Consider the following 22,054-nt stretch of genomic DNA (forward strand, 5'->3'; position numbering starts at 1 on the left):
AAAGCACAAGCAAGCCAATCCTGTTATCCTGAGTAGAATTTTAATAAATAATGCCATTTGTTTCACTAATTTTAAAAGCTAAATACAAAGATACATCATTTTTGCCCCAGGCAAAAATAATATGGAGCCTACATGGTTACTGGGATTTTTCTGGATACTCTCCGGCAGCGTTGCAGAGCTCCTATCCTGCTGGTCTGCTTTCTATTTGTACAGATTAATTCACAATGTTGCTATCCTTGTTCGAGTTCCCTTTTTTCCCCAAGCAGATGAATTATTTTACTTTCACAGTCTTGTCATAAACTTGTCAATACAAAAGAGCTGAGTTAACAGACAAATGCTGTGGAGAAGAGCTAGTGGTAAACAAAACTGCATATCTAAATAATAAAAAAAATAAATATCCAGAGCTAAATTCACTCTTTTTCTGTCATATAATTAATTCAGTCACCACTCTTGGTTCAGGTGATGGCCTTCAAAGTACCCTGTAATTCACAGCCACCATTAAGTAAGAAAGCAAGAAAACTAGTTGGGAAAAAAAATAGGGCCCAATGACAGCAATACACAACTCACCTTTCAGAAAGAGAATCATACTCCTGGTGTTCCACTAAGTTTTAATTTAGACTGGTTTAGGTACAATAGAAAAGAAACCTGAAAACACATGCTGTTTTAGTAACAAATACCAGGTTGCCAGATTTGTTGAATATTTTTGCAAGCTATAAACTAGGAACAGGAGAAATCCTTAACAGGATAGGCTACAGATATGAAAGCTTCGAGGGCGTGGGAAGTAATGGCATTCAGGAAAGTGTTTTTTCACATTGGTACATTTTAAAAGTTTGCCATAAAAAAACCCAAGAAAACAAACAACAACCAAAAAAACCCCACCAAATCTGACAAAAATAGTTGTATTACTAATGGTCACTTCTATTTCTAACTGCCTCACATAGAGAGCATTAAGACATTTAGGCACTTGTTTTTTCCCCCTAATACTGTTCTTGCATTTTAATCTACATAAAATTGTTTAACACTAAATATGAAAAATGTAAACTTACTTTTTCCCCATCAAAAAAAGTTATAAGGTCATATTTTTCCTATTCACCTTAAGAATGCAACCAGTTCCTCCCAGGCTGGGGGCTCCTATTCTCACTATTTTGACTTCTCTCTCTCTCTCTTTTTCATTTCCTTTTCCTTTGCCCAAAAGATTTTTCCATAAATAAATTAAAAGGAAATAATTAAAATCCAGTTGATTTGTAATTCCCATCCATTGGAAAAAAAAAAAAAAAAGGCTTCCGAAGCAGGCACATGGTTGCCCAGAACCAAGACTGGGTGACTGGGGGCTTTTGTTTGTTTGGGTTTTTTTGTTGGTTTTTTTTTTCCTGATCTGGGAGGGGAAATGCAAGAGTGGAAAGAGTCTGAGAGAAGGCGGCGACTAAGCTTGAGATCGCTGTTGGTTTTGAGTTTTAAAAAGATATTTGTGAAAGTCCACCATTCCTTTATGCTCAAAGAACCCCAGACACAAGCTGCAAAAATGTTCCTGATTTCTATTTACAAGTGTCCCCAGTCGCTGCTTCGAGGTCCCAGTCCCTCCCCACTTAGGACCCCAAGTCCACCAGACTTGAGGTGAGGGGGCCCAGCAGGGAGTCCTGGAGCTGGTGCTGGTGGGCTTGCAAGCCGTGGCCGGGCTGTGAGGCTGTGAGGCCCGGGAGGGAATAGTTTGAGCTCCTGGCGTGGCCCATATTGCCCTGCAGCAGAAGGACCGAGTTCTGGTCTGGACTTTGGGGAGGTGAGAATTCTTCTTCTGAGCTGGACATGAGCGGCTTGCCCCCTTCCAGAGGAGAGAGTTGATTCTGCTTGTTGGAGGAGGAGTTATTGTTTTCGGTGTTCTCCCTAAGAAATAGAGGACAACACCATATGGTTAAAAAAAAAAAAAAGGAAATTAAGAAAAAAAAGTGTACGACGGAGAGAGGAGAGCTGGAAGGAGGAAAGGGTCATTGTGCAATCAGTCATAGGCCCAAATGGGGGAGCTCTGCCCTCCCACCTATCCCCAAGGGTCCCTGGGTAGGTGAGGAGGCACCGGAGACTGGAGAAGCTAGGAGCAAGGGACAGAGCTGTGGGGAGCCGGGTCCTCCCCTCTTCCAGAATTTAAAAAGCCAGATCAGCAGGACTTATTTGAAACGCACAAAAATTATTTTTAAAGTTTCGTTCAAGCAGTTATTTTTAAATACCTGTCAACTAGCACCACATTTAGAAGTAACTAAGTTTGAAAATCTTCCAACAAATGGTTGTTGGCAATGAAAATGATGGGGACAAACAGGGCCCAGCGCACAGATGTTTGGGGTGAATCAAGTCAATTGTTCTGTCCCCATCTGAGGAAACAATTAACCATCGAGTTTCCCTGTCCCTGCCCGGAGGTTGTGGTTTCAAAGACACAGGACAGGTCATGGGAAGTGGTGTCCAGAGCGGCCCAGTGACCTGAGTAAACACAGGGAGCGCAGCCAGTCTCTCCGATTTCATCAGGGAGTGGGCCCTCAGGCCTGGCTTACAGGACGGCCGCTTTATAACTCAAGTCTAGCTGCAACCATACTGTCCCTGTCCCCGTGTTACTCGCTCAATCCTTAGTCCCTCACGGTCCCCTCTCAGGCTCCCCTCGCACAGCCACAACAGCGCACCTTTCCCAGCAGGGGCGACTTCGCGGCCCCGCACAGCCTGTGAGCGGCTCGGGACGCAGGACGTCGAAGCCCTCGGCGCCTCCGCTCTCAGCGTGCTCGCCATCCTCCCCAGCCCGAGCGGCCGCCCGTCTCCCCTCTCCCCCTTCCCTCGCGGTCTGCGTCTCCCAGAAAGCCCGGTTCCGCCGGAGTGATCGAGGCTCTGTGCTTTCCCACCCAGAGGGGAACTCGCAGGCAACCTCTTGGGCCCCCAGGCTCGGAAGCGAACAAAGGAAAGCCAGCCGGCCCGGGCGCTCTGGTTTCCCCAAACTCCTGGGCTCCGGGAGCGCTCTCCCGCCGCCTCCCCGGCGCTCGGCCGCGTCTAGGTCGGAAACCATACAGCAAACGCAGGGAGCCAGGCCCGGGGGTGTTGGCGCGAGGAGGGCGGAGGCAGAGACAGGTTAAAAAAATGTTGCCTTCTGAGCTCCAGAGAGAAGACCGACCGGCCGCGGCGCCCGGTACGCGCGAGGGAGCCCAGCGAGGGCGATCCTTTACGGACTTGGGGCGCCGGGGAGTAAATGCAGCGCCAACTCTCCCAAAGCTCTCCGTCCTGCGGATCTCTTTGGAAAGCCTCCTTCCTTTGTGCAGCTAGTGCAGGATGAAGCGGCGACCTCTCGCCCAAAAGGCTCGGAGAGAGCGAGTAAGGAGCGGCGCGGGAACGGGGCAGCGCAGACGTCTTAGGCCAGCTCCAGCCCTCTGGGGAGCAGGAGGGGAGAGGGTCGCGACCCTCAGCCCCCACCAAACCCCTTTCCTGGCGATCGCAGTCAACACTTTCCTTCTAGTTGATCTAGAAACTCACTCTGCACACACACACACCCCCCACCCCAACTCTTCGCTCCAGCCAGCCAGGAAGGCATAAAAAACAGACCTAGCGCCAGTATTTCCCGACACACACCCCAAGAAACCCACGCGCGGGCGCTCAAATCAAATGAGTCCCCATCCCCAGCACACGATCTCAGAGTTCATGAACTTTCGCTGCAGTGCCACGGAAGCCTCGGCGCCGCCCCGCGGACCGGCTCCCGCCGGCCGGGAGCACCCGGTGACGGCTGCCTGCGGGGGCGGGAAGGGGCGGAGGGAAAGGGAAAGCTTCCCGGGGTCGCCCAAGCAGCGGGGAGCGCCGCGTACCTTTCCTTGGCCTCGGCGGCCCGGTCTCTTTGCCTCCGGTTCTTAAACCAGTTGCTGACCTGGGTGGTGGTGAGGCCGGTGGCCTCGGCCAGCTCCCGCTTCTCACGCGGAGAGGGGTAGGGGTTGTGCGCGTACCACTCCCGCAGCACGCCCCGCGACTTCTCCTTGAAGCAGTAGCTGGTCTCCTCGCCGTCCCAGATGGTGCGCGGCAGCGGGAATTTTCGGCGCACGCGATATTTGCCCACGGCGCCCAGGGGTCGGCCGCGCAGCTTCTCGGCCTCCACGTAGTGCGCCTTCAGCCACAGTTGCTGCAGCTTGGGGTGGTTGTGAGGCGAGAACTGGTGGCTCTCCAGGATCTTGTAGAGCTCGCGGAAGTTGCCGCGGTGGAAGGCGACCACGGCCTTGGCCTTGAGCACGCTTTCGTTCTTGTGCAGGTGGTCGCAGGCGGGCAGTGACCACAGGAACCTGCCCAGGCGCTCCAGGTTCCCGCCTTGCTGCAGAACCTCGCACACGCACGCTACTTGCTCCTGCGTAAAGCCGAACGACGGCAACATCGACATGGCTGGGGCCTGCCGGGGCGCACTGCCCGGGCGCACGCGGCAGGGAGCAGAGCCGAAAAAACAGGGGGAGGCAGCCGCAGGGAGGGGGGCGCGGCTGCTCCTAACCCCTCCCTAGGCTTTCCGTAGGCGAAAAAGCGAGCCGAGATTTGAGGATGGGCGGCAGAGAAAGAGGAGGAGGAAGAGTGGAGCGCGCGCTGGAGCGGCCGGCTTACTCCGCAGCCTTTCGGGCCTCGCTGGCTCCGGCCTCCCGCCGGGTGGATGCTGCTTGTTGCCGGGGAACTTGGTTTCTGTTCTCCCCGCAGCGGCCTTAAAGCGCGCAGCGTCCCCGGCGCGCTGATTGGCTGCAGGCGGCGCCTATCCGGGGCTGGCCAGCCCGCGCGCCGCCGGGCAGGGCAGTGAGGCCGCGCCGCCCCGCGCGGGGAGGGCAAGGCTGTGGAGCCGGGGATAGGGAGTGGTGGGAGGAGAAGGACCCGGAGAGGTGGGAAGCGAGGGGGAGGGGGGGATGGGAGTGGGTGAGCGCGTCAGGACCCTGCAACGTGACCCCCCTCTCCAGTGTCACCTAAGGGCAGCCGCGCACATCTCTGCACAAATCAATTACTCCGGACCTTCTAATTCCCCTCCTCTCCCTCCGTACCCCTGTCCCTGTCCCTTGCAGGCTTGCCCTTTCCCGGTGAGCTCATATTTAATTACCTTAATGTTGGAATTAATAAATAATGGATTGATGAATAGCTTATGGAACGCGATAAATAATACAAGAGCAGACCAGGGCTCCGGGCTCTGCAGCCGCTGGAAGAGTGGCTTCTCTCCGGACTGACTTCAGCTCCGGGAGCCAAACTTAATTTCCTCTTCCTTCCCCCCCCGCCCCCCCCGCCCTCCAAAGGGCACAAATACTCCCGGCTGAATAGCGCTTCTCTCATTCTCAAAAGGCCGCGACTATTTGGGACCACGTGAGGAGCTGTTTAGAACATAGTTGCTGAGCAGATAAAGATTCCGAGGGCTCATTTGTGATTTGGTATCTTGTCAAATGAGACGGTTTAAGCAGGCAGGCTTCTGGACTCAGTTTCCCCATCTGCGCAGTTGCGTTTGCAGAGACTCCTGAGGAACGCAGAGAAGCTTTACTTGCTATTAGCAAAATGCTTTGAGGACCTCGTACGAAAGGCGCTGGATGGGGTGTAAATTAAATAAAACTGTGTCCGGCTCCAATAGCCGTCCGGTTGTAACATAATCTTTACCCTGCTCGGAGAGGGATACTACCCTCAAAGTGAGGACGACAGCGGCTCCAAGAAGATTAAATAAAGAGAGAGAGCACGCATGAGTGTGTGTGTGTGTGTGTGTGCGCGTGTAGATTGCAATGCTGGCCTATTTTACTGCCAGAGAATGAGCGATGTCCTGCAATTCCAGTCCCATATCTGTTATTTTGTGTATGTGTGGAGACTGTTCAGTAAAACTGCACACACAAATGAAGCTGTAATTATCTTAAGCCTCATTTGCACACCTTGTTCCAAAGCAATTATTAAAAAGATTTTGAAAACAATTAGGGTCTCTAAACAAAGATAATCTATTGTCAGTAGCTGAGACTGGCAGGAGATAAGAACAATGCGCGGAGATAAGGGGAGCCAAATGGTGCAAGGAGAGTGACTTTATGACTATACTTATCTCTGATTAGATAAGTTCAAAACAGAATTTTAAGTACACTTCAAAAATGCTTTTGATTTAAATGCACCCTCTTAGTGAATGCAAAGAACAAACTCTAGGCTCTTTAAACTTGCTTGTCTCCTTTAAATATGTTTTGAGTCCATCAGCCAGAGCCCAGCTCCATTGACAGTTTGCACACTGAGACATAAGCAAGAGAAGGAGCAGCCCTGTGCGGCTTTCCCCTTGTATTATTTATATTGTTTTAAAATAATGCACCCAGTCCGGTGCACCCTGCAATGTACATTTTAAACTCATGAAGGGTTTCCACCTCCTGGCTGCCTCTCAGGAGATTCCAAGTAAAGGGAAGCTGCTTCTCCGCTGAGCTCCCAGACAATGCTTTTTACATCAGTGAAACTCTGCAGTATCTCGTGCAATTAGACCTTGGAAACAGATATTGATATTTCATTACGTTTAGGATTTTTTTTAAATGCATTTAATGGGTGCATATTATTTCAAAAGTTATTACCTATTACATGGTGTACCCAATGACTTACTTTCTTAACTAGAACCTGGCACAGCTGAGCGCAAGCCCATGTGTCTGGTAATTTTCCCTCACCATCTTATTTTAGTGCTCAGGATGTTTCAGATGAAGTCTTAAGGAGCTGTAGTGTCCGTCCTGCCAGAAGGAATGTCTCTGCTTGGAACAATCCTTATTGACATGGCAGCTGTGTGAGGACCAGCACAGAGGCTTAAACTGGCTCTAAAAATCAGTTAATACCCTAAAGTCTGGAGCAAGTGCGCAGAATTACAACGTGTATGGGGGGGAGGGGAGCGGCTGTAAGTACAGCTACGTCTCTTAAAAGACAAACGGTAAGTTGAGCATGGGGTGTACTTTATAATTAAAAATTTTGTATAAGGAAATGAGGCATAGCCTGGCCAAGGAGGGCGGGTATAAATTCACAGGGGATGACCGGGAGCAGAGAGAAGGCAATTAGACACCGATGTGACCACCTTCATTTCGACTTCCTCCAGACCTCTCAACCCACTTCTTTTCTTCTCTCTTCAAAAGGAATGAGGACATACAAGACGTTGGCGACAACTGGGAAGACAACCGTGTGGGTGCTGTGATTGTGGGCCCTGGGGTCAGTGAGAAGTGGTGCTCCTTCTCGGAGGCTGTGCCGGGCCGCCAGCCTTTCTCCTTATGTTTAATCCAACAGATCCCGTAACTAGAAAAGAAAAGTGCTATTCGCTTTGTACCATCGAGCCTACCTGCTATTTCGATCTCTTGGTCAGGGTAACCAATTGTTATAAATGTTAATTATTGGCTCGGATATATAAGGTTTCCCAAAATGGAACCTTTCACTGAAAACCACTAAAAGAGGTAAAATGACATGAATTTACAAACCACATAAACCAAATGATCCATTTTAAATCGCGCACAGAAAGGTTAGAGTTGTTCTAGTAACTTAAAACCTTTGCTGTCAATGCAAATCACACGAAAAACAGAGATGCGTCGGAGATTTAAAGGGAACGAGCAACTCCAGCTGCTGCCCCCGCCGCTCCGTGGTTCCCGAGGGTAACGCGGCTGGCGAGGGGCGCCCGACGCCAGGTTTCGGCTCTTCTGTGCCTCTGCTGCGCAGGTAATGGCCGGGTGCGCACAATTGGTCAATGGAAAGGCCAATGCGGAGGCACTGGTTGCTGCTGGGGTTTCTCGGCTGGGTTGACATAAGGCCTTGGTTCAAAAAACCTCTGACTGGGACCCACTTATTTCCCTTCTGGCTTAGAGCGAGGTGTTTTGGGGGCTCACGGCCTGCTTTCTTGGAATTACTTCGCCATCAAGAACGACAGCGGGGATCCTGCTCTAGCTACGTATATTTGGAAGGGAAAGGCAACAGGAGGCGTTTCTTTAACAAATTAGCGTCGTCGCTCTGCGGCAGTGCAGAGACTGCCCAAATCCTGGCTGAAGTGACAGCATCCATCTTTTTTCCTCTGCTTGGTCGGAAACTCCGGGTGCCCTCGACCCTTGGGATGCGGGGCTCCCCGAGGCCAGCGGCCGGAGCAGCCGCCCACCTGCCTCCTGGGGGACGCCGCTCCCCGCGAGGTCTGAATAGGCCGAGGGCTCAGGCAGGGCGATTTGCGGACCCGGAGAAGAGAAACCCAAAACCAGTCCATTAGTAAATGAGTTTTGTGTTGTCAAGGTTCTTTCCCATCCACTTGCTGTTCTGAAAAATAGATCACGTTTCGTTATCTTTAGTGGGAATCTGCAACGTGACACCGGATCCGCGCGGCCCCCGCCTGTCTCCCTCCCTCTCTTCCAGCCTCGCTCCGCCGGGCCAAGGGGAGCCGGCCGGCTTCCTCGGCTTATTTCTGAACAATGAAGATTTGTCTGTTCCCCTAATATATTTATGTATGGAGGGAAGGAGGGAGTTTTCTCCTGGAAGCGGGAAGCGCGCGAGCAGGGCCTCCCGCTTCCTTGGTGCGAAAACCCAGCGCCAGCCCAGGACGCCGGCCGGCCGCCCCCCGCCCACACCTGGACAAACAGAGCGGGCCGCGCGCGGCTGGCTGCTGAAAACCCCGCCGCCCCGCGCGCCTCCTGAATTACAGTCTGCACATTGTCCCGGGGTCAGGGAAGGGAGAGACAGAGACTGACTGAGGGACACCGCTGCGAGGGAGCTCAGAGTGAAGAGGGACAGAACTGGGGGGTGTGTATTTGGAGGGGTTACACTCTCCCTCTTTGTGTGTCCCCACGTCTGGTCTCTCTCTGAATGTGTGTCTTTCTCTGTGTCTCTTTCTATCTCATTCTCGTTTCACTCTGAAAGAAGAAACTCGTTCATTCTGTGTGAACCTCTGGTTCTCATTCTTTCTCTCTTATCTCTCTCTCACTCTCGCTCTTTCTCTCACTGTCTCATTCTTCTCATTGTTTCTCCTCTCTGTCTCTCTCTCCTCTGTCTCTGTCTCTCTCTCCCCTACCCCCACCCCTGGATCTCTGTATTTCTCTCTCCGGTTCCCCTCCCTCCCGCATGGCTCTGGGTGCCTGTGCCTATTTCTTTCTGCCCGGGACCAGGCGCTCCGAAGTTTCACAGACACAGCGTGCTGATGTCGGGCACCCAGGCAGCGCCGGGCGAGAAGACTCTGAAGTCCCGCCAGGGCGTCGGCTCCGTCAGCGGGACCCCGCCATGCTGAGTGGAGGCGTCGTCTAAGGGTGGCACGGGTAGGCGGAAGAAGGTGGGTTGGCCACCTGGAGGAAAAGGGCCGACTTCAATTGCGCTCTGAGAAGGCTCAGGCTCAGGGACTCGCCAAGCTCCAGACTTAGCCAGAAGACGCACTCAACATCAGATGCCAAGCACCTTTCTGGAAAGTGAAGGAGAGTGTTATAAGAATCTGTTCTTACGAATTTAAGATACCCTTGCCCCCTTCTCTTTATTAATATTGCTTTAGGGCAAGTTTACAAAAAGATACTCTCCAAGAGTCCTTGTTTTCCATTGAATGTCCAATAAACTTTTTTCTCAACTAATGTACATCCTGAATACCGCATCTGTCTAAGCTAAGAAGAATTTCCTTTTGGGAGGTGAAAGCCTGCAGCTCCTCCTGTTCAGAGGAAAGTGCTAGTGACGGTAATGCAGGGTGACACTAAATAAACAGTTAGGGTGGACTGGAAAGATGGAGTTAATTATCCAGTGAGCTGCGTTTCAGCCCAGACCATCAGGGGCTGATTTGTTTTGGCTCATAGTCGTAGGAAGGAGACAAACCACTCTCTTCTCTACATCTCTTAGGGATCCTGATCACTGGTTTCTCAAACAAAACAAAATACAAAAACCACTACCCAGGTATCACTGTTTCAATTAAAATTTGGTTTACTGCTCCTCTGCAGACTGCAAAAATGTCCACTCCCTTGCCCCATGGCCCTGGAGAGAAGACCCCAAATGGCCCAAAAATGCACCCCCCAAATCTTTTTTTAGAGGCCCATTGGTAAAGAAAGTGGACATCCAGCACCCCTCCTCAGCTCTTCACTTGGACTCTTACAATAAGTTTATGTAACTACGTGTTTAGAAAAACTAAGGTGTTGGCCCGGTTTTCGCGACGGTTTTACTTCACCCCTCCAAAAAAATCAGGCTTCGTGGAATTTCAGATGCAATTAGATTTATTGTTCGCGTGATTCACTGACTATCCGGTTTCCTCAGGTAAGCCTGCACTTATATATAAATCCTAGTAACTTAAAACTTCTCCCTCCCCACTTTGCTCTTCCCTCCCTCCCTTCACTCTCCCTCCCCGCCACATTCTGATATTAATAATCCCCGGCTGCCCCTCTTTCCGGGTCATTACGGTACTGCTGGTCTCTAATCAATCCTAATGCGATGGCAATTGGAGTCCCTGATGACTGCGGCTCGGGTTTCTTGTAATGGCTCTACCACATTTTCCTGGACCTCCTTTTTTAACCTGAGATGCCAGGGGGACGAGTCCCTTCTCGGCTGCTGATTACTTCAAGATGTGGGGGCTGGTTTGAGCAGAAGGAGAAAGAGACACGCGCACAGCGTGGCTGCCACTGCGGGCTGGGCGGCTGGGGCGAGCAAGGCGTCTGTACGCCCGGCCGGCACCCGAACGCCTTTCGCTCCTCTCTCTCTCTCCTTTTCTCTCAATTTCCCAGGCCCAAACTCATCCAGGCGGACCGAGACGAAGATTCTAAAAGTATTTTTTTTTTCGTGGTGCAGAGACGCCTGGTGGTGCCTGGGCCTCTCCAGTTTTGGCAGGTTCCCACCCTGCAGCGTCCGCCCGGGCTCCCGGGCCAGGCCTGACCGTCGCTGAGGAGGGAACGCCTCCCCCCAGTTCGTCAGAGTCGGCTCCACTTTCCTCCTGGTTATTTTCTCCCAGTGCCATCCCCTCTCCCCAATTTTAGAGTAGTTGTCCCCCAGAGGAACTGGATTCCTCCCCATCTCCCCCACTGACCCTTGACCTCTCTTCCTTACCTCATCAGTGCCTGAAGCTCCCAACCTGTTCCTGACCCAAAGCCGAGGCCAGAAGCTTAGCCGGGTGATGTTAGAATATGACCCCTTCTCTCCCAACCTCTGAGGGTTCATCGCTCAGAATCCTTAACCTCTAGGGACAAAGGCCCAACACTTCTTTCTGGCCGGTGCCATTGGGAGAGGGCCAAGAGTGGGCACTTGCGCCGGACCTCCCTCTCCCCTCCGTAATCTTCTGGCTCGCTTCCCCTACCCCAGGTCCAGGCTTGGCAGCGAGGCGATCAGCACGTTCGCGGCATTTGTATTCTTCCATTTCTCAGCCTAAAGCCATTTAGCGTAACCCGAGCCCAGGATAATTGCCACGTTTCTGCCGCGATACTTCTAAAAACAAGATAATGCTTCTGAATTGCGGAAGAAAGTACTGCGGACAAATTGGGCGCGGAGCGGCCGAGATGGATCGCTTTGTTAGGGGCGGCCCGTGGTTTGTGACTCAATTAGTGCACTTCTGGGAGCTGCCCGCCCTCTGCAGCCCGGTCAGCTCGAGGCGAACTCCCCCTGTGGCTCCCGGGCGCCGGCAGGGCGTCGGGGAGCACTTCGGGCCTGTACCTATGTCGGTGCAAAGCCACGCCGCGGGAAATGTTTTTGTATTCCCACACGAGTACATTGCTCGGGTTCTAAAGGATCCAGATTTTCGCGGACAGAAGCTTGACTGCCTCTGCTCCGGTATGAGCCGCGCGGCGTTTGTCTGAAGCACGGTCCTCTGCGCTGTGGGGAAAGAAGCGCCGGGTGGAGGGTGCCGGGAAGGGGCCCACTCCCCCACGCCCCCGCGCGCCTCGCCCACCCGCCAGGACCTGGACTTGGCAACAACGTTTGCAACCCTGCTGCTGTCCTTGGCGCAGCCGGCAGGGTGAGGCTTCCAGGCAGCCGGCGGACCGCGAGGGGCGCTTTTCGGGCTTGGAACGAGGCCGTCAGAGCTTTTCTTGCCTCTGCTCGAGTCCACCCGCCACCCCCACCCATCGCCCCGCATGCAGGCCGAGGTTCCGGGGAAGCCGCTCTGCCAGGTGCGCGCTCGCGGCCCCGCCCGCCGGCTGGCTGTGCCCAGCCTGGAGCAGCCGGGCCTCACCCGGTCCCGCCGCCCGCGCCACGAAGCCCGCCCGGGGGCCGCCGAGAGCTCTCGGGCGCCGCGTCTGCGCCGGGACGGCTCCGCCCAGTCGGGCAGCGAGAGGCTGGGCGTTCCGGCCGGGCCGGCCCAGCGGCTCGGGCGACAGCAGGCTTCGGACCCCGCCGCTCTCTCGGGAGCTTCCCCGGGGCGTTACTGGGGCCAAGAGGCGTCGGGGCGTGAGGAAGGAGAGGACAGGGCAGGGGACCGCAGGGGCGGGAAGCAGGCGAGGGGAGGTCAGCGGAGCGGGGAGGGGCGCGGGCCCGCGGCGGGCGCGGCCGAGGACAGAGAGGGCGCTGTCTTCCTGGCAAAGGATCCCTGGCCCGGCCGGCAGGAACCGAAACAAAAAGACAAGAACCTCCGCCCAGCTGAGCGGCGGGGTGAGGGGCACGCGGCGGGGAGGGGCTCGGGTGGCACAGCGATTCTCAGCCCCCAGCCCGGGAACCGCTTGGCCCGCCGCGGCCCTGCCAGAGCCGCTAGCCCCGAGTGGGACTCGCGGGGAGGGAGCTCCGTTGGCCCCTTTTGCTCTCCCCACAGTGGCCTTCCTTCAGGGTCATCCCTCCCTCGCTTTCTCCCTCGGAAACTGGAGGCGTCAGGGTGAGGTCGGCGACGCTTCCCTGGCGAGTGAGGAGCCCCAGTTTGTCCAAGGCGAGCGGGGGCGGCGGCGAGGGGGGTCCCGATCCCCTTTCCAGGAGCCGAGCCAGGTTTTGGGTTTCGTGAGTCCTGCGGAAGTAAAACCGCGACGCCAGCCAATCCTTCACATCGAAGGTGCGCAGCAAGTGGCCTCACCTGGTTTGGCCGCGCCTTGCCCAGGGACCAGAAGAGAGAGAAGACCCTCTAATTTACTGTCACCGATTGGCTGGACGCGCACTTGGCGACCAGAGGGATCTGAAGACAACTACTATCAACCGTTTCCCACCCAAACCCACAAATCTAAAAACTCAGTTTGTATTAATTCGCAAGAAACTGTTATTCGTCCATTCCAAAAGTACATAATTTTCCTCTGTCATCTACAAGGGATAACGTGTTCTCATCTTTCCATGCTCATAATAAATCAGGCAAAGCAAAACAAAAGGATCCCACACTCACTCATCTTCTGTCTTGAAAGGTCCCTCCGTATTCAGGGACATAGTTAAAGGCCCTTCTGGTTTGTACATAGATACTATAACCGATGGTCTCCTTACATGTCCGCCAACAGAGAATCTCAAGCTCCAGTCTCCCTGTGAATTTCCTGGGGAGTCGTGACTCGTCCACAGCCCTTCCAGCAGAATCCAGGTGGCCCTGTAGCTCCGCCTTTGGCAAGAGAGCTATTTCCTAGGAGTAACTGGGTGGGCTGCAGCCCGCCTGCCTCTTCACGTTGAGAAACGCTTCTCTTGTGGGGACGTCTGTTTCTATTCATCCGATTTTCTAATTTCTTTGATCAGCCTAAATATTTTCTTGGCAAACGGAAATTGACCATGCCATGAATATGATAACAACCTGCTTGGAAAAAAGCTATTTTGTTTCCAAGCAGCAGAAAAAAGGGGTGGGGGAGTAGGAATGCCTGCAACAGATTCCTGCACACACATCTTTTCGCACGCAGTCTCTGAAGCAGCTTTGTGAAAGCTGCCTTCTCCACCCTAATATAGTTTCTTCCCTCTCCTCCCCTCAGATAAACACACACCTGGGCTCCTAAAAGTCTGATATTCTTTATAAAAAAAAAAATAGAACTTCAATGGATGTCTCTTGAGAATTTCCCTTTAAAACAGATGAAAGGCAAGGTTAGTACAATGTTCTCTTAATCCCTTTGCCTTCTGAGTCAAAATAAATATTTTCTTCTGCATGTGATTGTACATCCTGCCATTTGGATGTGGCTGTAAGCAAAGCGACTGATAATAAAAGCATTTTGAGGCTGTGTATTACATGCAGTTCTCTTGAAATCAAGGGGGCTGAGGGGAGAGGGCGGAGCCTTACTTCACAGGCAAGAGTTGGTGGGTTTCTGAAAAAGCTGCAAGAAAAGGACCTTTCACCTCTCATTAGTGATGCCATCAGTGCTCGGGCAGAGTGGAGCTGAGGTCATGTTACATATGGCACACAGTCTGCTCAGCACTTGAAACGTCAGCTTTGAAATTTTAGAGAGGGGAAAGGTCATCTTTAATAAGCTGAAGTCTGGGGCTCCCATTGCCCTCATTGCGAACTGGGTGGGTGTCCATATGCTTCAAACCTTCTGCAGTTTTTTGTTGTTGTTGTTTGCAGTTTTAAGCTGATTTTTGTTTCACATTTTCATTTAAGCTGTAATGTTTTCAGTTGTTAATACTCCAAAAGGCCTTTCATTTTTATAGCGACTCTGTCATCTTTCCTTTCCTTTTCATGCAACCATAAAACCGTCTGCTCTGAGTGATAGCTTTTTAGAAGTCAGCTTCCCAGGAGAAATGAAGTGTGTCTATCCATCTGCTTACATGGATCCAGACATGTGGGCTATAGGGTTACCCTTCTGAGTGGGTAATTTAGACTTCACTCTTGTACACTACATAATTTACTGAACCTTCAAAAACATTAAAACTTCCATATTATGTAAAAGCTCTAGTTTCTGAAAACTTCCTGGGTACGACTCAAATTTTTCATGCCAGTTACTGAAATTTCACATTTTATTTTGACCATGTGGAGGAAACTCTCAAATCAGAATATGTTGATTCTTCTAGAAGGCTTAAAGTTAAAGCTAACTGACAGATGCTATAATGGTAGATAGAGCACTGAAAGAAAAAGTGCTAATATCTCACTTCCTTGTTCAGAAAATATTAGGAACATTTGTGAATGTTCAATCGTCAGATTTGTTCAAGAAGTGAAGTCGACCGAAGCCAAGTCACTGAACTATCTCCAGATCTCTTTGTAGCCACTGTCAAGATGGATATAAATATTTTTCTTTCGTGTAACTCTGCAAAAAAACTTCTCCATAGTGATTTGTCATTTACTCAGTTCCAGAAGCTCTTTTTCCATGTAGACCTATTCTCCAAGAGGAACAGTCTCACCATATCGTTACATGCATTCTTCACTTTCCTTTATATCTGTCAACCCCTTTTAGCTGTTTATCATATATCCCAGATTTTGGTTGTATTTTTCAGTTTTCTTCTTCTTTTACATAAAAGTTACATATTTTGTTCTTATAAAATAAACTTGAAAAAATAAGACAAGTATGGATGATAATCAGGTAGGTTCAAATTGTAGACTCAATGATATTTAAAAAGTCTCTCTTCTACTCTGCACATTGAAAACATTGGCACAATCTTCAAATGTGCCCTTGAGCCAACTAGGGGTGTCTCATTACTGATGAAATCAATGACCGTGATATGCAGATAAGTCTTGGTTTTACTTTGTTTCTAGTTAGATTTTTAAAAATCTTTCATTTTGGATCAGCAAAACTTTAAAAAAACAGTTTGCATAATAGCAACTGAAAATATAGATGGGTAGAACAGTTTCACAACCAAGAATGACGTCAAGTAAATAATTTATTTCTAATCACTTTCCTACATTAGGGTTTGCTGCTAATAAGCTAGTGGACTTTGTGATACTTTCATGAACTCAAAGCACTTGAGGCTTTGATGACCCAAATGGTTGTAAGTTCAATCAATTTAGTCGATAAGGATGCGAACACTGTAGTCTTGGGGAGTGCATGTGTGTTTGGGAGGGAGGTAATGTTGCTTTTTTTGTTTCTCACTAAATTTTAAAGCTTCCAAAAATACTCCAGGAAAATTTAAGAACAGATGGGTCACACCAGTAAGCCTGAAAAAGAAGTGAAATATTTCAAGAGGCAGGATCATCATTGACAGGTTGATAACTCATTAAAGACCTATAAAAGGAATCCTAATAATTTACACTTTTTATAGGATCCTTCACTTACAAACCTTTAACATTTTACAGGCTTGATCTCATTCATCTTCTCAGGAGTTTGGGAGGTGTTACCCTTAGGGCAAAGAGCGATTGCGCCTTTACAGAAACATGGCAGAGAGGCTGGATAATTTGCCCCTGGACTTATAATTCAGAGGTGGTGAGTCCCAGACCCTCCCCAATGTATCTAAAAGGCAAATTTCCATAAAGAGATCAGTGACTAAAGTGATTTGCATTTAGTGAGTCCTTGTAAAATGTTATTCTCCTTAAGTTAGACTCTCTAATTCAGGCCAAGATTGGTAAGAAATTTCATAAATGTCTCTAAATCACCAAGAAAAAGAAAATGTAACATCAAGTGGCGTGGGTCCACATAGGTCTGGTTGTTCTTCCATCCTGTCTGGAAATAAGCCATAGTCTTAGTTGGTGCAAATGCCATGTGAGAGGAGACATACGGATTACAGAACCATGAGGTAATTACTACAGCTTAACTGTCCCACAGAGAGGCTATTAAGTGTTCGTAAACAGGGTTACAATAGAATACGTATTCTATGACAAGATTTGGCCTGTACTTTCAATGCTTTCAATGCTTTCAATTCTTTCCTTGTCTTATTTAGGAGAAGAAATACTAGAAATTCTAGAAAATTAAGGATTTAGTTAATCTTGAGGGCAGTGCTTCACAAACTTTAGTGGGCATGCAAATGACCTGAGGCACTTGTAAAAATGTAGCTTACTGGGTCCTACCCCTAGAGTTTTTGATTCCCTCGGTTTAAAGTGGGACCCTGGAATCTGCATTTTAACAAGCACCTCAGGTAATTTTAATGCACTGGTTCATGGGCTGTTCTTTGAGAAGAAACATTCACTCTGCCTGAGATAGGAGCAAAAAGAAAAGGAAAGTTTGATCAGCAAGAATAAAGCTTCAACTCCAAATTTTTACCTAACCAGAATTTACTTTTCTCTGTATGATTTTGAAAGAGGACTTTCAGAGTAGGTTTTTACTGGTGGGGAGGATCTTTGGGTTTCTGAAGAATTTTGTAGGAATTAAAATATTTCTAACTAGTAATAGATAGGAAATCATTTGTCCTCTTTTTTTTTTTTTTTGGAGGAAGATTAGCCCTGAGCTAACTGCTGCCAATCCTCCTCTTTTTGCTGAGGCAGGCTGGCCCCGAGCTAACATCCATGCCCATCTTCCTCTACTTTATATGTGGGACGCCTACCACAGCATGGTGTGCCAAGCGGTGCCATGTCTGCACCCGGGACCTGAACTGGAGAATCCTGGGCTGCTGAAGTAGAATGTGCGCACATAACCACTGCGCCACCAGGCCGACCCCCATTTGTGCTCTTTAAGTGATTGCTTTTGCTGAGCACCAAGCATCGGTCACAAAAATTAAGTAAATCTCAATGGCTAAAGAACAGTGCATGGGAGCATGATGGAAAACAAGGAGTCAGTGTTGCTTCCTGAAGGCCACCTTAAAAACCAAGAGGTTTTTTTAAACATCTTGCAATATGCATGACCCCTTTAGAACAGTGTGACCCAGTTGGGCCCCACTTCCCCACAACCTGCAAGAAATGGAGATGCTCTGGAGAGTTGCCACAATATAATCAAAGGAATGGAAAACAAAATCTAAAAGGAAGGTAAAAAAGTGGTTGTCTACACTGCAAATAGTGGTCATTTGTTGCTTTTAAAGGTATAGAAAGGGTTTTTACAATAAAGAACACAACCACGTAAATCACAGCTTCTTGCTTATAAGAGGGAGATTAAAAGCCAGAAAAAATTAATAATCATAACTTATTATTTTCCTCCCTTAAAGAGCGTTTGAAAATGAGATCATGGAAACACAGACACCAGACTCTTTGCTATTGGAAGAAGCCAAGAGGTCATCAGTTGAACCTGCCACTCTAAGCAGAATCTCTCAGAAAACGTGTTTGATGGGACAGCCCTAGCTTGGCTTAACCACTCGAGCATAGGAGAACTCACTACCTCACATCTGTTTTGCATGTTTCAAGACTCACCAAAACAGGAAAGGTGTACATGGCGGAAACAAAGTCACGTGGCATCCATGGTCCTGTACAAACTAGATAAAACGTGAGAGAAACACGGAGTGGATCTTCTTATTACTCATTGGTCAAGTAGAAAGTTAGAGTAAACTGTACTAGCTAAACTGCTTTCTCAAGTTTCCATTTTAGGCATTTCTACTGTTTGCCCACTGCCTAGTAGGCTGCCGGAGTTCACTATAGGAAAAGTAAATATTGTCATTTCAAATAAAGAACTGTTTATTATATAACAGAACAGAGGCTGCCTTCTATTTTTGAGACTCTGCTAAGTTAATTGGGGACAGTAGCCAAAGCAGCTGCCCAGGAGATGGTGTTTTCCAATAGCTACAATCCTTAAAGCTAAACTGGCTTCATGTTTGTCTACAAAGTGGCAATCGCATTGCTTTCTTCATTGAATGTTCTTTGGCTCCTGTTTGGGTGGGTAAATGGGGGCACCATTTGTACTACTTTACCAGCCCGTTTGACTCCTACAGTGAGGGCAAACCATAAGCCAAGACACATCAAAGCTAAACCTGATGACCTGCTACCATTAATGGAAGTCAGCTCAGCCCTTCTCAATCAAAGGGAAAAGGTTGACTTAATGTCTATTTCCATCTAAATCAGAGATTCCAAAATTTTGGTAGGTTCGGGACTGGGCTCAGTATTTTTACTAACTTCTCCACAGCCCTTTTGATGGGGATTTGTCTGTGGCCTGCATTTTGAGAGACATTGGTTTAAATACATAATAGGGAAAAGAAATCTGGACTGAGTGGTGATTTTAGATAAACACGAAATTTTGATTAATAAAAAAATATTTTTCAGAAATAATACTTTGCACATGTGTAATAGTTTCTATTTTTCAAAGGGTTTCTTGTATTTGATCCTCACTTGTGAGATGGTTGAGGAAGAACAATATCATTAACTCCATTTTACAAATAAAGAAGCTGAGATAAAGAGTATATAAGTGGCTAGATATGTGTTAGAATGGAGGCTAGAAGTCCAGGCTGTCCCATCCTTGTTTACCCAGTTCATAGTCTCATTTACACTAGGTCAAAATGTATAGATGAATCTCAAACTCTTTAATGGCTATGTTTCATAGACTTTTAAAATTTATCTAACTATTCTTTTATTAATGGATATGTCTTTTTTCTCAACCTTTTTCTTTTATAAATAATGATTCTATGACTATCTTTACACATGTATCTTTGAGTACCTGTGTGAATATTTCATTAGAGTAAATTGCTAAAAGTGAAATTGCTGAGTCAAAGGATATGTACATTAAAATTTTTATGTATATTGCTAGATTACCCTTCAAAAATTTGTACCATTTTGCTCTCCCCTTGTCAGTATACAATAGACTTTCTTTCCCCAAGTGCCTATCTATTCTGTTTAATCATTGTCAATCTAATTGTAAAATGTAACTAATTTAAAATTTTTCATTTTGTTATTATTAAAGTTTAGCATCTTTTAAATCATGTCTGAAATGGATATAAAGAGATGGGAAAGTGTACAAATCTGAAGTGTACCACTCCATGGCTTCTTACATATGTATACATCTGAGTAACCACCATCCAGATCAAGACGTAAAATATTTCCATCACCTCAGAAAATTCTCTCTTGCCACTTCACCCCCCTCCACCCGCACCCCAGGGGTAATCATTCTTCCGACTGCTATCAACATCAATTCGTTCTGCCTGTTCTTGAATTTAATGTAAACGAAATCAGTTTATGATGTCTTCCTTTGCTCAACATAGTATCTGTGGTATTCATCTATGTTGTTGTGTGTATCAGTAGTTCATTAATTTTTATTGTTGTTTTGTATTTCATTATATGAATATACACTAGATTAGTAATTCATTCTCCTGCTGATGGACATTTGAGTTGCTCCTAGTTTTTTACTATAATGAATAAAGCTGCTATGAAGATTCCTGGGCGTGTTCTTCACTGGGCATACAAACTCATTTCTCTTGGTCATATACCTAAAATAGAGTTGCTGAGTCATAGAGTAGGTGTATGTTTAGCTTTGATATATACCACTTAATAGTTTTCTAAAGTAGCACTCCCACCAGCAATTGTATGAGAGTTCCACCTGCTCCACATCTTTCCCAATACTCAGTGTTTGTAGTCTTTTAAATTTTAGACTTTCTGGTGTATGTGTAATAGTATCTTGTGGTTTTAATTTTCATTTCCCTGATGAATAATGATATTGGCTATCTTTTCATATGCTTATTGACTATTTAGATATTCTGTTTGGCATGGTACTGGTTCAAGCCTTTTGCCCATTCTTTAAATTGTTTGTGTTTTTTTGTCTTATTTGATTTATATGAGTTCTTTATACGTTCTGGATATAACCCTTTTGTCAGATGGGTAGAAAGATGGATAGATAGATGATAGATAGATAGATAGATAGATAGATAGATAGAAAGATAGAGAAAATGTTATCCTAGTTTGTGACTTGCCTCTTTATTCTCATACTATTTTTAATAAACAAAAGTTCTTAATTTCAATTAAGTTCAATTATGTTTTTATTCTTTTATGGTTATCGTCTTTTGTATCCTAGTTAAGAAATCTTTGCCTATCTTTAATTAATTTTTGTATATGGTGAAAGGAAGGAGTTAAGCTTGTGAGATTTTTTTTCCCCGTGTGGATATAAAATAGTTCTAGCCTCATCTGTTGAAAAAAACATACTTTCTTCCACAGAATTTCATTGGTACCTCAGAGGGAAAGTTTTCAAAATCCTGCCAAAATATGTCAGCTGCAGTTTTTGGGGGTTTTTTGTAGATAGCTTTTGTCAGATTAATAAAGTTCCCTTCTATTCTTAATTTGCTGAGAATTTTTTTCCTGAATGCGTGATATATTTCATCAAATGCATTTTTGTATCAAATGTGGTTTTTCTTTTTTTCCTGTTTATGTGGTGAATTACACTGATTATTTTAGAATGTTAAACCAACCTTGCATTCCTGGGATAAACCATATTTGGTTATTATATATTATCTTTTTAAAATCTCTGTATTCAATTTGCTAATGTTTTATTAGAATTTTTGCATCCATATACAGAAAGGATTTTTGGTTTTTGTTTTGTTTTGTTTTTTTTGTTTTGTTTTAAGATTTTATTGTTTTCCTTTTTCTCCCCAAAGCCCCCAGGTACATAGTTGTATATTCTTCATTGTGGGCCCTTCTAGTTGTGGCATGTGGGACACTGCCTCAGCGTGGTTTGATGAGCAGTGCCATGTCCGCGCCCAGGATTCGAACCAACGAAACACTGGGCCGCCTGCAGTGGAGTGTGCAAACTTAACCACTCGGCCACGGGGCCAGCCCCTGTTTTGTTTTTTTAAACGGAAGTTAGATTTTTATGCTAACCTTTTTTTAAATGCTTTTTGGGGGTGAGGAAGATTGGCCCTGAGCCAACATTTGTTGCCAGTCTTCCTCTTTTTTTTCTCTTTCCCCAAAGTCCCAGTACATAGTTGTATATCCCAGTTCTTCTATGTGGGATGCCACCACAGCATGACTTGATGAGCAGTATGTAGGTCCACGCCCAGGACCCGAACCTGCAAACCCTGGGCCACCAAAGCAGAACATGTGAACTTAACCATTCAGCCACGGGCCGGGCTCCAGGGTTTTGGTTTTGGCATCAGATTTATGTTAGCCTCCTAAAACAGTAGGTAAGTGTTGCCTTTTTCTCCAATCTCTGAAAGAGTTTGAGATTATCATTATTTCTCCTTAAATATTGAGCAGAATTCACCTTGACTGGCATCTGGATCTGGATTATCTTTATTGGATTTTAACTATATATTCCATTTGTTTAACATATATCAGAGTACTATAATTTTTCTTCTTTTTGTATCTGTTTTGATAAATTATATTTTTCAAAGAATTTGTCTACATTATCAAATTTATTGGTAAAACTTGTTCATTGTGTTCTCTTAATATCTGTAGAATATGTAGTGACATGACATTTTGAATCTCCTGATATGGGCCATTTGTGTTTTCTCTTTTATTGATTATTCTTGCTAGTAATAGATT

The 22,054-nt window shown here is 47.3% G+C and overlaps 2 protein-coding genes across 6 annotated transcripts; one reads left to right on the plus strand and one right to left on the minus strand.

Annotated features, from left to right (window-relative positions):
* Positions 1-23: 23 nt before the first annotated feature.
* On the minus strand, positions 24-4,784 carry SIX1 (SIX homeobox 1). Its single transcript, XM_014864636.3, has 2 exons — positions 3,825-4,784; positions 24-1,881 (listed from the first exon to the last, which is right to left on the minus strand). The coding sequence occupies exons 1-2, from the start codon at positions 4,382-4,384 to the stop codon at positions 1,587-1,589; spliced, it is 855 nt and encodes a 284-aa protein (XP_014720122.1). The 5' UTR covers positions 4,385-4,784; the 3' UTR covers positions 24-1,586.
* A 291-nt stretch (positions 4,785-5,075) lies between these two features.
* Positions 5,076-20,404, plus strand: LOC139045696 (uncharacterized). 5 transcript variants are annotated; one of them, XR_011504618.1, is made up of 3 exons: positions 5,076-10,200; positions 11,236-11,700; positions 17,809-20,404. XR_011504618.1 is itself a non-coding variant. In XM_070513721.1 (3 exons), the coding sequence occupies exon 3, from the start codon at positions 12,003-12,005 to the stop codon at positions 12,735-12,737; it is 735 nt and encodes a 244-aa protein (XP_070369822.1). In that variant the 5' UTR covers positions 5,076-8,721; positions 9,084-10,200; positions 11,236-12,002; the 3' UTR covers positions 12,738-14,034. The 5 variants fall into 5 exon arrangements, 4 of the variants coding, with proteins under 4 accessions (XP_070369822.1, XP_070369823.1, XP_070369821.1 ...); XM_070513721.1 differs by lacking the exon at positions 17,809-20,404 and having other exon boundaries at positions 5,076-8,721; positions 9,084-10,200; positions 11,236-14,034; XM_070513722.1 differs by lacking the exon at positions 17,809-20,404 and having other exon boundaries at positions 5,076-7,659; positions 7,804-10,200; positions 11,236-14,034.
* Positions 20,405-22,054: the final 1,650 nt, after the last annotated feature.

Source organism: Equus asinus, chromosome 7 (genome assembly GCF_041296235.1).
Source record: "Equus asinus isolate D_3611 breed Donkey chromosome 7, EquAss-T2T_v2, whole genome shotgun sequence".
NCBI lineage: Eukaryota > Metazoa > Chordata > Mammalia > Perissodactyla > Equidae > Equus > Equus asinus.